Raw genomic sequence first — 14,550 nt, 5'->3', positions numbered from 1 at the left:
CAATACTTTTACAACAGCAGAAGACCACGTCAGCTGTTGGTGTAGCCCATTCGCCTCAAGGTTCGATGTTTTGTACATTCCGCCGAACTTTAGCTGCTGAAGTCCCAGGAGATCAGCAGTTACAGATATACTCAAACCAGCCCATCTGGCACCAACAATCATGCCATGATCGAAATCACTGAGATCACATTTTTTCCCCATTCTGATGGTTGATGTCATGATTGGCTGATAATCACACACATTATTTATACAATTATCAATGGAAACTTAAATGATTCATGCTACAGTAGTTTGACCAAACTAAAACTATTCCCCTTTCTTATTAAAAAATACAGTTTAGAATTTGTTGTGGGCCCCTGGACCTTTGGGCCCATAGAATCGTTACCACCTTTCACCCCATTAGCAACACCCCTGAGGGTGAGAAAATGATGAGAGAATTGTCATTTTTGGGTGAACTATCCCTTTAAACAGGTCAAAAACGTAATCTGTAATACCCAACTTTGTTAAACACATGTAAAATACTGACTGCAGTTCAGTTTTTATGTTATTGAATATCAGTTTAAAAGGGCCCTATTGAAACTTGTTGAGCTGGGTGGGTGAGGTTGATGGAGTTGGGATATTGATGCAGATGAGTGAATTCACAGTATAACTCTGTCTGGTGAAGATTTTTAGGAATTCAGATCCTAGACACAGCACCGAAATCCAGGATCTGTTGATCCTTTTTAATTAAAAACACACCGAAAACACACAAAAGACACACATCTCATGGTCACAGCTGCAACTGTTTGCCTGTGTGGTAAAGAAGTGGACTTTCCATTCACACGTCTCAAAGCTTCTAACTCTTTCAATCTTTTAAACCATTCTTTTTATTTTACAAGTTTGCCATATATCAATTGTGTAATGGCCAACAAAGTGTATACATTTTACACTGTATGAACTTCATTGTCCGATGAAGGCTTAGACTGCTAATATGAGAACAGCTTCTCAGGTTCAGGTTACTTTATATAGTTACTTTCTCTGTCTCCCTATATAATATTTTGCACAGTGTGAAAAAAAAAACATATTACTTTTGGTGGACCTTGGGTTTATTTCAATAGGTAATTTCACATTTCAAGGACCAATTTTAGCAACTGATTTTGTGGTTGCTACAAACACAACACTTAACACACACAGTAGCACTCACAAATACTCTCACACACAAAGATCAGCTGTTTTTCTAGGATTGTGCTGGGGGTGTGTCTTTAAGAATAACCATTAACACTGTTCAAACAGCAAATCGCGTAAATTATGACGTAAATGAAATCAAACAGCCGGATGTAGAAACTCCTCTAAGAGGCCTTTAAAGAAAGTGCACAATCAGAGGGGTTAAGGAACACAAACAATCAGACTCATGCTGGCATCCTTCGTCAGTTTACAGCCATTAATGGCATTTCCTGTGGATTTGTATGTAATGTACGGAATAGCAACCAAATTTTATTTAACATAAATGCTCCTATCATGCTTTGAATGGCACTCGACAGGGAGAGTAATTGTTAAAATTACGTGTCATGTAATGTGTTGCACAAGATGAATGTAAAGGGGAGGCATGTTAGGGTTTAATGGGTTGTTCTGTTATTTAGAAGAGTTTCTGTTATGTTTACGTTTTTGGAGGTTACCATTAAGGTGAACAGTGGAGCTTAGGTTGAGGGCAGGTACGATTCAAGGCTAATTTCTGATATATTGTTTTATTCATACAGCAATTACTGTGCTACTTAAACCATAATGTTACCAATTAATATGAATATATCATGCTAGCATTCACTGAATTGACTAGGACTAGTTAGTTGGGTTCCTTCTACTTATAGAAGTATTTAAGATGAGCTTACAAGGTCAATGTAAACTTAAGGACAATTAAAATTGGTTTAGCTCACTCAACATTTCAAATTAAGAGCAACAAATATCCTTGTGTAATCAAAACCTGAAAGTTCTATTGACTTAAACTTGGGAGTTTATTAAATGAAACAAATGGGATGTAACTCACATTTTTTGAGTTCTGCTAACTTATTAGGGTTTGCAGTTAACTGTAGTGCTGTGATCCAATAGGTTGAACAGGTTTTTGGGTAGTTAAAACAAAAACCTCAAGAAGATGAGCAGTGCAAACTAACCGCAATCTGCATAATCAAACATCAGAACTTTACCATCCTGTTCCAGGTTGAATCTGGAAAGTAGATGAGTGGAGTTATTTTTAATTGATTTAACCCGTGACAATTAGTTTAGTTGGTTTGTCTTAATGGAAGACAGTTTGATTCAGTCATATTAAATAATAAAACCAGCTGATATACAGTAGATGTTACCACATAAATCAAAAGTTTCAAGTTACAGTACAATACCAAAAGTTTTTACAGTGTATTAAACAGAAACATGTATGACAATTCACTGTTTAGTTCAAATGGGTTTGTTATGACAGTCTCGGTTTTGTCACTGTTTACACAATGAAACAGCATAATGAAAATGTTTCATGTTCTGTTACAACTTAGAATGTCCCATCATAAACTAATTTCAAACAACTGTTTCTTTCCCAGTGTTATTTGATCAAAACTGTAATTGCGGTCACATCAGGCTACCAGACTCTGATCAAACAAATCTTTGTGTGCATGGGCACAAAATACAGTCGATAAGAACAAAATGTTTGCTTTTTAAATATCTGTGAAAAAGCCTCTTACATAATACCACGTGACAACTTAACTACAGCATTACTTAACACAATATACCTGTTTAAATATGAACACTTAAATAAGCTATACTGTCACCAGGGTGCAAATATATTCTTAGAAATGGTGATTGCCAGAGATTTAGGTCACCTTGAATTAAGGGCAACACAAAGGATGCGGGGAAGAGAAATGCCTGTGTTAACAAAAGTCTCTTTGTTGCACTCTCTTGTGGTCTTTCCCTTTCTCTTGTTCTCCTTTTCTCCATGAAAGAACATAGGGGACGAATTTACAGATTGAATTCCATTTTGATGGGAATGTAACCTAAAACCTTCTTAACTTCTAAAATTAAAAGCTTTTCAAAGTGTTCACCCAAACACTAACACACACTTCTGAACAAGCGTTTCTACTGCACTTAAAAATAGGTTTATTGCACTCTTGACAGCTGATGCAAGTGAAATTATTATCACCAAATCAATGACTGGAGAAAATACTGAACATAAATACTTCATTTCTGAATTCTGAAAATACATTATTTGACTGACAAAAGTACGACTCTGTTAATATAATATGCTGTTTAAAATGCTGTCACACGGTTAAAATTATCAAGAGCTGCAATCTGACGTATATTTTATTACACATAATGTCTATTTTGCATATATCCTGTTTCTGTGGGTAGTTTCATGTTCTCAAGTTAGCAATAAAGAACTTAGATTGTGACTATTTACCTTGTGACTATCTACAGATCAGATTAAACCTCTGAATTACACAATACTACAGTACCTCTAAAATTAATTACTGTGTGCCATAATGCAGATTTAATCTTCTTCCAAAGGGTTACGTCATTAAAAAAAACACACATTCATGACAAATTACATGCAAAGACATTAATTTAAAAAAGTTTAGTGTTTCTACTGCTAAGTCCAGTGAAGTTGAAGCGTATACAAGACAGTGTTTGGTGATTTCACCACCCCTCTCCACCATCCCAAAGCTACAAAGGCTCCTTTTTTCATCATTAAGTTTTTCTTTCTCATTTCTACACCTTCTCTCTTTCAGGGTCGATTAACTCTGTGCCATGAAGTCACCACTTTTTCAGGATGTGTGATGGAATCTCTCCATTGCTCCAATGCCTCTGGAGAACAGCTGTCAAAACCCAAGAGGACCTAGAAATGGAGGAGTACACCCATAGTCACTTTTAACACCACTCATACTTACTTTACACTGTATAAGTATGAAGAGCTATTGCCTCTGGGAAGTTTAACATAAAAATAAAATTTATTGCAAGTTAAGCTCAATATACAGCATTTGTGGCACATAAATATATATATATATATATATATATATATATATATATATTATTTATTTATTTATTTATATTATATTTATTATGTATTATTATGCCACAAATTATGGAGCCCTGTAGAGGACAAGGCAGGAATTTTTAGCATTCCCTCACAATAAGTTTTGTGTGTCATTGCAATAAATTTACCATGGTTTAAATTGATTTTTATTACCATAGTTTTCATTTTACTATATTACCACTATGGTTTCACTATGAATATCATGGTTTAAATATGGTTACGCAAAACTTTTTGCATGGGAACACAAACCGTATTGCGAGGGAATGCAAAACTTATTGAAAGGGAATGTAAACTTTTGCTAGGGAATGCAAACTGTTGAAAGGGAACACAAAACATATTGCATTGGAATGCAAAATATTGCGTTGAAACGCAAAACTTATTGCAAAAGAACACAAAACATATTGCGAGGGAGCGCAAACTATTGTGAGGAAATGCAAAACTTATTACAAAGGGAACACAAAACTATTGCGAGGAAAAGAAAAACATATTGAAAGGGAACGTAAAACTTTTGCGCGGAAAAGAAAAACGTATTGCAAAGGGAACGCAAAATATTGTGATGAAATGGAATTGAAAGGGACTGCAAAACGTATTGCAAGGGAATGCAAACATATTGCAAGGGAATGCAAAACTTATTGCATGGGAATGCAAAATACTGTGTGGAAAAGCAAAACTTATTGCAAGGGAACACAAAACATATTGCGAAGGAATGCAAAACTTATTGCAAAAGAACACAAAACATATTGCGAGGGAACGCAGACTATTGTGAGGAAACGCAAAACTTATTACAAAGGGAACGCAAAATATTGCAGATGAAATGCAAAACTTACTGCAAAGAGAATGCAATCTATTGAGGGAACACAAACGTTATTGCAAGGGAATGCAAACTATTGCTAGGGAACGCAAAACTTATTGCAAAGGAACACAAAAGGTATTGCAAGGGAATGCAAACTGCTGAAAGGGAACACAAAACATATTCCATGGGAACGCAAAATATTGCACGGAAACGCAAAATGTATTGCAAGGGAACACAAAACATATGGCAAGGTAATGCAAACTATTGCTAGGGAACACAAAACGTATTGCAAGGGAATGCAAACTGTTGAAAGGGAACACAAAACACATTGCATGGGAACGAAAAATATTGTGCGGATATCCCCGTCCTCTAAAAGGCTCCTTAACAAATACTGCCAATTGAACCTGCAACATTACATTTACCTTTAAAGCACAAACATATATAACATATATAAGACCAAATATTTTCTGGAAATATTTATTAAATGTGTGTTGATATGCATACTAGGTAGACATATTCTGCTTCAAACCGACCTGTCCAAGAAGGTGTTTCCTTCGAACAGAGCCACGGCTGTAGAGTTTGACGGAAAGCTGCAGATTCTGGTCTTGATTGCTGATGGGCAAAAGAAGTACATCACCCCATTGGACAAGCCCCCCTGATGACTTCATCGCCTTCGTTTTCCTCTTCAGTAAGAACTGGCCATCTCTCAGCATGTCCACCTTCACAAAGAAACCTTCAAAAAACATCCATTTGCATCAACATCGTATTTATCAAAACGCATTGTGTTGTATTTGTCACATAAACTCTAAAATAAATTAATTAAGGAGAAAATGTATTAAAAAATCTTCTAAGATTAATTAAGGAAGTAAAACGTAAATAAGGGTGACAATGTACCTTGAATACCAAAATTGACAATATATCTGTTTTCTTTAATGATTGGCATTACACTAATGAAGCATTGTTTTCTTATCCAGTTATGTTCTCAAGGCTGAAAGACTTACTGTGTGTGAGTGGAGAGGAAGATGACGGAATATTTTGAGCACTGAGGATCTGTAGTTGCATTCGACTGCTCACAGGCTGAAAGCACAAAGCCAGCTGAAGCTCAGCATGACATACCTACAGGAACACACATACACACACAATTTAATCCCAGTCAGAGCTCTGTGTAATGGTACATACAGTATGTGTGTGTTTGTGGTTTTTCAGGACAAACTCCCTGCTGTGACTCATTTACTGATTAATAGTTTGAGACACAAACCTATTTCTGCAACAGTACACACACACACACACACACACACACACACACACACACACACACACACACACACACACACACACAGTCATTATAGATTTAAAAAACTTCCTGTCTACCCAATTCCACTGACCTTCTGTCTATCAAGAAAGTCTTTCCTTTTCATTTAAAAAGCCATGTTCCCCATTAAAGTGTTTGATTTCAGGCATATGCACACACACACAAAGATAAACACACAGAATCATCAGACACAGGCTCACAAAGAGTACAAAGTTATGGGAATTTTTTTTTATTACATCTGTATGTGTGTATGCCTGTGTGTGTATGGCAGCTTTCACAAAGTCAAACAATGTTTTAAAGGGCCTATTTCCTTATAGTGAGATGTCGGAAGTTATAACCAAATGATGTAAACAGATTTAAAGATTATATATATTGTTTTACAGTAACTTTGGAATTATATTTCTGAATTTTACAACAACGTACAGAAGATGACAGTTCTAATTCTGGCCTATAAAATGTCACAACAATAAAACGGTGTGCACAATAAATATCATATTATAATGTTCTTCAAGGGATAGTTCACCCAAATTACTAATTGCTTTCTAAAACCTTTATCAACATCGACAAGATGAACAATACAAGGATAGACATGAAATTGTTCTTTTAATTCTTTCAAATAAATAATATCAAATCAAATAAATTATTCATGAACTGGCCAAAGAATTTAAGGGGGCTGCATTTACTTAGAAAAGATAAAAACATTTTAGTCGCGTGATGCTGTGCGAGGAGCGGATGTGTGAGCGGGGAGCATTTCTCCAGCACTTTACTAGTTTTAATACTATTTGTATCATAAACCGGTGAGATTTGATGCACCCTGATTCTTAACTGTTGTAGGAAATTCAAAATCCTTGAGCTATGGAGACATTAAAAGACGCTTACATGCTCAAGCTGATTCCCTGCAGCGGCAGGCCGGAAGATCGGTACTCAATTTTGACGGTGAACTGAAAGAAATCTGGCATGAATTGATGAATGTGTCAGCAAAGCTGATGAAAGTTGTTGCAGAATTGGAGGATCTTGCTGTGAAACGTTGATCGATCACTTCCATGAGTTGGTTACAAGATTGTCGGTCGTTGACAGACGGATCGATTATCTGGAGTCATCGGGGAGCGAATTAGCTGCTAAACCGCCAGCAAACAAGACAGATTTGCAATGCATTTGAGAAAAACTGGAGGATTTGGAGAATCATAATCGACAAAACAACATCCGAATTGTTGGAATTCCTGAGCATGAGGAAAGCTCTTACTGAGTCTGCTCAACATAACAGGTTATAAGCTGGAAATCGAGTGAGCTCCCAGAGACCCGGCTCGGAGATCCACGGAGGGAGACAGGCCCCGATCAATCCTGGCCAAATTTGTGAGATCATCTGATAAAGATCTCATGTTACGCGAGGTGAGGAGTAAAGGAATGCTTTCTTGGAAGAACCACAACATTTTCTTGTTCCCAGACTTTGCAAATTCGACAAGAAATAAATGTGATCTATTCAAGGAACGCAAGAAACTCTTACATCAACAGAAGGTCGCTTTGCTCTATATACACTCACCTAAAGGATTATTAGGAACACCATACTAATACTGTGTTTGACCCCCTATATATAGCCATAAAGGGATGGACATGGTCAGAAACAATGCTCAGGTAGGCCGTGGCATTTAAACGATGCCCATTTGGCACTAAGGGGCCTAAAGTGTGCCAAGAAAACATCCCCCACACCATTACACCACCACCAGCAGCCTGCACAGTGGTAACAAGGCATGATGGATCCATGTTCTCATTCTGTTTACACCAAATTCTGACTCTACCATCTGAATGTCTCAACAGAAATCGAGACTCATCAGACCAGGCAACATTTTTCCAGTCTTCAACTGTCCAATTTTGGTGAGCTCTTGCAAATTGTAGCCTCTTTTTCCTATTTGTAGTGGAGATGAGTGGTACCCGGTGGGGTCTTCTGCTGTTGTAGCCCATCCACCTCAAGGATGTGCGTGTTGTGGCTTCACAAATGCTTTGCTGCATACCTCGGTTGTAACGAGTTGTTATTTCAGGCAAAGTTGCTCTTCTATCAGCTTGAATCAGTCGACACATTCTCCTCTGACCTCTAGCATCAACAAGGCATTTTCGCCCACAGGACTGCCGCATATTGGATGTTTTTCCCTTTTCACACCATTCTTTGTAAACCCTAGAAATGGTTGTGCGTGAAAATCCCAGTAACTGAGCAGATTGTGAAATACTCAGACTGGCCCGTCTGGCACCAACAACCATGCCATGCTCAAAATTGCTTAAATCACCTTTCTTTCCCATTCTGACATTCAGTTTGGAGTTCAGGAGATTGTCTTGACCAGGACCACACCCTTAAATGCATTGAAGCAACTGCCATGTGATTGGTTGATTAGATAATTGCATTAATTAGAAATTGAACAGGTGTTCCTAATAATCCTTTAGGTGAGTGTATATAAAAAATATTATAATTTAATTTTTTTTATCTACGTGTGTATTTTTTGTGAGGGTTTTGGCCAAAGGGATGTTTGTTGGGGGTGGGGTTGGGGATCGGGAGGGGGGAGGGTGGAAGGGAAACAATGGGGTTTAAGGGGGATAATGGTTGACTCTGTATATTAATGTTTTGCTTTGTTATGTCATGTTTGAGGAGCAACCAATAAAAATGTTAATCTGAAAAGAAAACATACATTTTAACATTGGACATTTAGTTTTGATTTTAAATTCACTATTGTTTTATGTAGAACTGTTATATAGTGTATACAGTATTTATCACAATTACATCAGAAGTAATAGTAATTAAATTACTGAAAAATTAAGAGCAATCCCTACTTTCTTTTTTGATGAAAAAGTAATTTAATTATAGTAAATAATTACTTAGTAATGCATTACACCCAACACTGGTGTAGACTCACGTGAGTTTTAGAGTAAGGCCTGAACTCCAGCCAGTGCTGTGTTTCCTGTGGGCCGAGTGTTCGGAAAGATAACACACACTCTCCCAGTGTGCGCTTGCGTGGTGTATGAGCCTGCAGATGCAGTACCAGTGCAGACCTGCGTATTTGCTCTAAATTAAGAGTGAACACAAATGTCTCCATGAACTCAGTGTCCTGAGAGAGAGAAAAATATTGAGAGGGAAAATTGTTACAAAGATACTTAATCTATGAAGAACATGCTATTAAAGCAAAATAAAATAATACATGCTGTTTTTATCTAGCTGGGGACGTAGTTTTTAGATCTATCTATCTACTCTATCTACCCATCCATCCATCCATCTATCTATCTATCTATCTACTACATGACAGGGCATATCATCAAAATGGTCATTGTTCAAGAAATGCCACAGGCACATGCAAAAAAAAAAAACAATTTTAATGGGAGGCTAACTGATCCACTATGATTACTTGCATCATCATAGCCAATCGCAATAAATATTTCTTTTTATATCCACAATGGTGAAGCTTGAATTTAATCTTGGTTATTATAGTTTTATGACTGATGGATTTCACTCACTGCTGTTGCTTCCTTGACTGTGCTCTTGAAACGCACTAGCTTTGTCATGGTGATGACCCCTTTGACCCCAATCCTCTGCGGCCCCACTCCTTCAGTATAAATACTCATGTCTGTACACTAAGGGAGAGAAAGTATCAAAGTGAAAGGTGAATAAACAGAGAAACCATCAGCATGGGAACAATGCAGCTGTTTAAGAGCTTTTACACCAACTAAAGCTTATATATGTGAACTGATGTGTTATGCAAAGAGGTGTAGACAATACAAACTTGGAGAGTATTTTGATTTTTATTTTATATTTTTATAGAGAGATTATAAAAGAAGGTCAGAGATGTGATCATTTGTTAAAGGTTTGGTCCTTAGACTCTTACTGAGACACAGAGGCTCCATTCAGCTGGAGTAGAAATGGGACACAATGGCCTGTTCTATCCCTTCCTGGATGAAATCGTACCTTCACCAAGGTGATCCACACCTGCTCCACCGCCTCCTCGTACCTCAGGTGTACACACACCTTTCCAAGCTCACAATCCCTCTCATCGCCAGACAGCGTAATGGACTCTACAAACAAACATATGCAAACACATAAATGTCAGCATGCTAAAGAATAATGCCTTCAAAATGGTGATAGTGGATATAACCTTAATGTCTATCAGTAGATGTGTGTGCAGGATGTATTTAAGCATATAATGTGGTGGACACTACATGCCAGTTGCTTTATAACATGTTTCCAGTTTGCTAAATTTGTTCTAAAACACTTTGTGTCTGTGTGTGTGTTTAGGTGTACTTAGATATTGTTTGGAGACAAGATTGTCCAAAAAGGAGATAATCTGACCAAACTTCCCTTTGGGACCTCCTCAGTTGGAAAACCAATTAATTACATTCTGAGAGTTATCTAAGGACTTGCATGCTGGACCTCAGGGAAAACATTTGGAAGTATTTACTCTTTCACGATTTCACAATCTGCATGGATCTGAATCAGTCAAGTGTGTATGTGTGAGGTTGTTTGAGAGACTGTGTTTATGTGTGTACTGGGTGGGAAGAGGGGGGTAAGCTTGTTGGGAAATAAAGAGTCCTAAAAGACCCTGAAAAATAGAGAAGAAAAAACAAACAAATGAAACTATATTGGAAATTCCAGGTAACCCTTTCCAGAGAGTTCCGTTGCAATGAAATTTTGAGGGTTCTTTAGGAATGTGGTTGTCTGCAGTTACAACTTGAGTGTTCCGTCATGAATGGTTACCTAGACTACGGCTACTCCCAAAGGAATCCTGAATGGAAGATGTGCTGCTCTGAACACTGGATACAGAATCATAACGCTTGGAGGGACAAGAGAGGAAGCAATGTTAATGCTTGACAGCATTGCTAATCATTAAACATTAAAGTATGAACTTATATATACACCAAATTTCTTTCAAGAATTTAGATGATCGTCAGGCTTGCTCTGATTGGTTGAGGTATGCTCTGTTGCATTCGTACACACTTGAGTGGCCATCCAATAATCCACCATCATTAATAGGATTGAGAATACAAATTGAGTGTCTTTATTTAACTTAAATAATAATAGAAACCTCACCCTGCTCAGACCAAACATATTTGTATTGCATTGTAAATGCTCAATAGCAGCATGAATAATTTGCAATTTATACTTACAATGCAAATATAGATATGATTTCTGGAGGCCAATTAAAGTAATATATGACTAAATGTCTTGTAGGGGTAACTCCAAAAATAAAAGCAACAAAACAATGTTTCAGATTAATATATCAAGTTTATAACTAATCATTTACAGTACACTTCAAGTTTCACTTCCTCAATAAAAAAAGATGTGGTTAAGTGCTGTTTGTTTTGATTTATGTAAAAAAGTTCTGGAAAATACATTTTAAAGAGTGTCAAAAGAACTAGACATTTCATAATTGTTAGGTTGTGTATAGTAATTCATATATTATGCATATTATCCCTACAATATCTATGTCATCTTATAATAATAATTATTATATATTATGTATATTACACTTGTTGAAAAATATCTCACATATGTTATAAAGTGTTTGGAATGTCACATGCATGTTACTGTAAAATTTGAATCTTTAATTGCAATTAAGTCTGACTGAACGGGCCGTTAAGTGTGGTATGTGTGTGCCAGCTGACCTGTACAGGGCCTTGAGGGTTTGACAAATCAAACATGGAGTGACTGAGTCTCTGTTTGCCATTGTGTTCCACACCTGTAAAAAGACAGAAACAAATAAATTCACAGATTTTTTGAGTCTGAAACAGTTTCCAAAGTGAGTTGCAGCTGATTGTAAATTTGAATATTACTAGGTAAAGAAATAACAAAAGAGGTTTTCAGATGGTGAAATTCTCTGTACATTCTGTAGTTTTCTGATCTATTCTATAAAAAATATTTTGTGAAACATAATAATTTACCACCCTCATTCTGATTCTCTGTCAGAAATGCTAGGTTTTGGTGCTGATTCTCCTTAAAGACTAAATGCCCACTGTTATGATTGGCTCTCTGCTCTTGACTGACCTGCTCTCTGCTTGCCATCTCACTCCTCACCACTACTGAGCGGGCTACAGAAATGCTTAAAGGTAAAGTAGGCATTGATCTGTAGTGTAGGAAGCCAGATGCAAATGTCTACCACAGTGTGACATCACAATGCGGAGGAAGTATAGAATGAGCCATTTAAATCAACTATTACAAAAACACAAAATGTAAACCCTAATTGAATCATCTGAATGAGGTCTCTCAACAACATAGTTAATGCAAATCTGCCATGAACAATAGGGGATCTAGGGGCGGAATAAAACGAAAGGATTAAGGACAGCTGGATAGAAGGGTAAATATTTTAGGTGAAATTACGTACTGAATGATGCTATGAGGAAATAACATAGTACAATAATCCACACCTTAAACATAAAACACAGGTAATAAGAAGGAAATCTCACCTGTGCCAGGGCTGATGTTGTGTCTGCCTTTCAAACTGGGGCGTCTCACTGAACCTGGTGACACGAAGCTGATGATCTGACTGGTGTTAAATGTCAAATCAGGGTCATACACGATTTGATTGGCTCCCGCAAGCTCTGCCTTCCTGTCAGCATAAGTGGTTCTAGTGCAGCCTAAAATCAAAAAGTCACATTTGTTCAGGTGACAACTGTGACCTATATTATTAGAACATTATAGTTACAGGTTAGATGTTCTTAGGTATGCCAGCAGAGCCAAAAAAATATCTCATTAAAATATATATAGTTAAAAAATATTATATATCACGATTCCGATTGACTGCTAAAAATGTGATGCTTAAGATGACACATTGAACTCCTAACTTACTCTGTTGCTCAATGTTGTAGCCAGAGTAATGTGCCCCTCTCGGCTGGATGTAGGAGGGCTTGAAGGTTGGGAGGACAAAGGGGACCTCCTTGCCATCCGGGGGCAGTTTAGAAAGGAGATAATCCTCTGATACTCCAACACTCTTCTTCAAATTAGACTCAACTAATAATTTACCGGGAGGTCGGACTCTAATCACTGCAAAATACATGCATTACTGATCAAAAATGTATTTGTAAATAGATCCATTGGAAATATGCTATTATAATATATTTCATATTTTATCTATGCATAATGAAAACAATAAATATAAAAGAAAGAGAAAGAGGGAGAGAGAGACTCACTCTGAATCTCTGGTTCTTTCTGCTGGGACATAAATGTCCTGCAGCAGTTTTTGATACATTCCGTCATGTTGTGGATCTCCAAAACAATTTATAAACATCATAAAAAGAAGAAAAAAATTCAGAAAAAGTCATTCTTGGAGTCATTTGAAACATTCTTAACTCCAGCATAAACTGTGCCACGGGTCACATAAAATAACAGAACATTCAATTTTAATTAGGTCTCACTCATAAATCTTTAGAACAAGGAAGAGTGTTTAAAGGGATAGTTCACTCAATAATGAATTAAATATATAAATAAATAAATCTGTCATCGTTCACTCTCATGTTGTTTCAAACCCATATGACATACTTTCTTCCGTGGAACACAAAAGGGGACATTAGACGGAACTTTAGCACAGTCACCGTTTACTTTCTTTGTATGGAAAAAAGATACAATAAAAGTGAATCATGATGAATGAGACTTACATTGTGCAAAATCATGATTTTTCTCTGCCACGGAAGAAAGTCATACAGGTCTGGAAAAACATGGGCGTGAGTAAATGACAGAATTGTCCTATTTGGGTGAACTACACCTTTAAGTCTTTTTGAAACGAAAATACATTTGAACTCTTAATTAAGCATTGTGTTACTTCAAGTAAATATAAATTTAGCGTAATATAACTGGAATAAGATTAAATACCGTCTATGCCTTGTGCCACAAAAAAAAAATCTATTTTTGCTTGATTTTTACCTCAGAAATGAAACAAATTATGTCTGCTGAATCAGGTTGTTGTACTGTACATACCTGTGCTGCTGTTCGCGGGGAAGTGAAAGCTCTCAGAGCTGTCTTGAGTACTGCAGGTGCATCCGAGTGAAAACTTTCAGTGCCTCCAGTGAGTAAAAGCTTTGCCTCTGTTGGGTCATAGTGTCCGCCGGGTTACAACCTCTTTTCTCAACACACATTTCAACTGTTAAGTTAATCATAATAGTCACTTTGAAGAGCCTGTGTACATAAGTATGCATCTGTCAACAAATAGGGGAGACCAGGCCAAGTTGTATTTCAGTATTTGTAGCCTTCATACTTTAAAGATAACAAACAAAACTATCTGCAAACTTTAAATAGTTAATATAAATTAAGCATAAAACAATCAATGAACAAGAGTAATGGGAGCCAGCTAATAGGCAGATGTGCACAGTGTATAAACTTCACTCTCCTGACCTGAAGACGTGCACTAGCGACTGATGCTAAGCAGGGCTATA

At 36.9% G+C, this 14,550-nt stretch overlaps 1 protein-coding gene across 1 annotated transcript; it reads right to left on the bottom strand.

Annotated features, from left to right (window-relative positions):
* Positions 1–874: 874 nt before the first annotated feature.
* On the bottom strand, positions 875–14,163 carry LOC127661166 (tandem C2 domains nuclear protein-like). The gene is made up of 12 exons (XM_052151765.1): positions 14,096–14,163; positions 13,312–13,387; positions 12,971–13,165; positions 12,589–12,759; positions 11,791–11,864; positions 10,883–10,958; positions 10,097–10,203; positions 9,649–9,765; positions 9,054–9,245; positions 5,843–5,957; positions 5,375–5,574; positions 875–3,850 (listed from the first exon to the last, which is right to left on the bottom strand). The coding sequence occupies exons 2-12, from the start codon at positions 13,376–13,378 to the stop codon at positions 3,740–3,742; spliced, it is 1,425 nt and encodes a 474-aa protein (XP_052007725.1). The 5' UTR covers positions 13,379–13,387; positions 14,096–14,163; the 3' UTR covers positions 875–3,739.
* Positions 14,164–14,550: the final 387 nt, after the last annotated feature.

The sequence above is a fragment of the Xyrauchen texanus genome, chromosome 20 (assembly GCF_025860055.1).
Source record: "Xyrauchen texanus isolate HMW12.3.18 chromosome 20, RBS_HiC_50CHRs, whole genome shotgun sequence".
Classification (NCBI taxonomy): Eukaryota; Metazoa; Chordata; class Actinopteri; order Cypriniformes; family Catostomidae; genus Xyrauchen; species Xyrauchen texanus.
This window is presented reverse-complemented; position numbering and strand designations above follow the sequence as displayed.

Coding starts and splice junctions, on each gene's coding strand:
- LOC127661166 (XM_052151765.1), bottom strand. CDS start 13,378: ATGACGGAATGTATCAAAAACTGCTGCAGGACATTTATGTCCCAGCAG. Junction 10,959..11,790: donor ACCCTCAAGGCCCTGTACAG/GTCAGCTGGCAC, acceptor TGTCCCTCCAAG/CGTTATGATTCTGTATCCAG. Junction 10,204..10,882: donor TGGGAGTAGCCGTAGTCTAG/GTAACCATTCAT, acceptor GTTTGTTTGTAG/AGTCCATTACGCTGTCTGGC.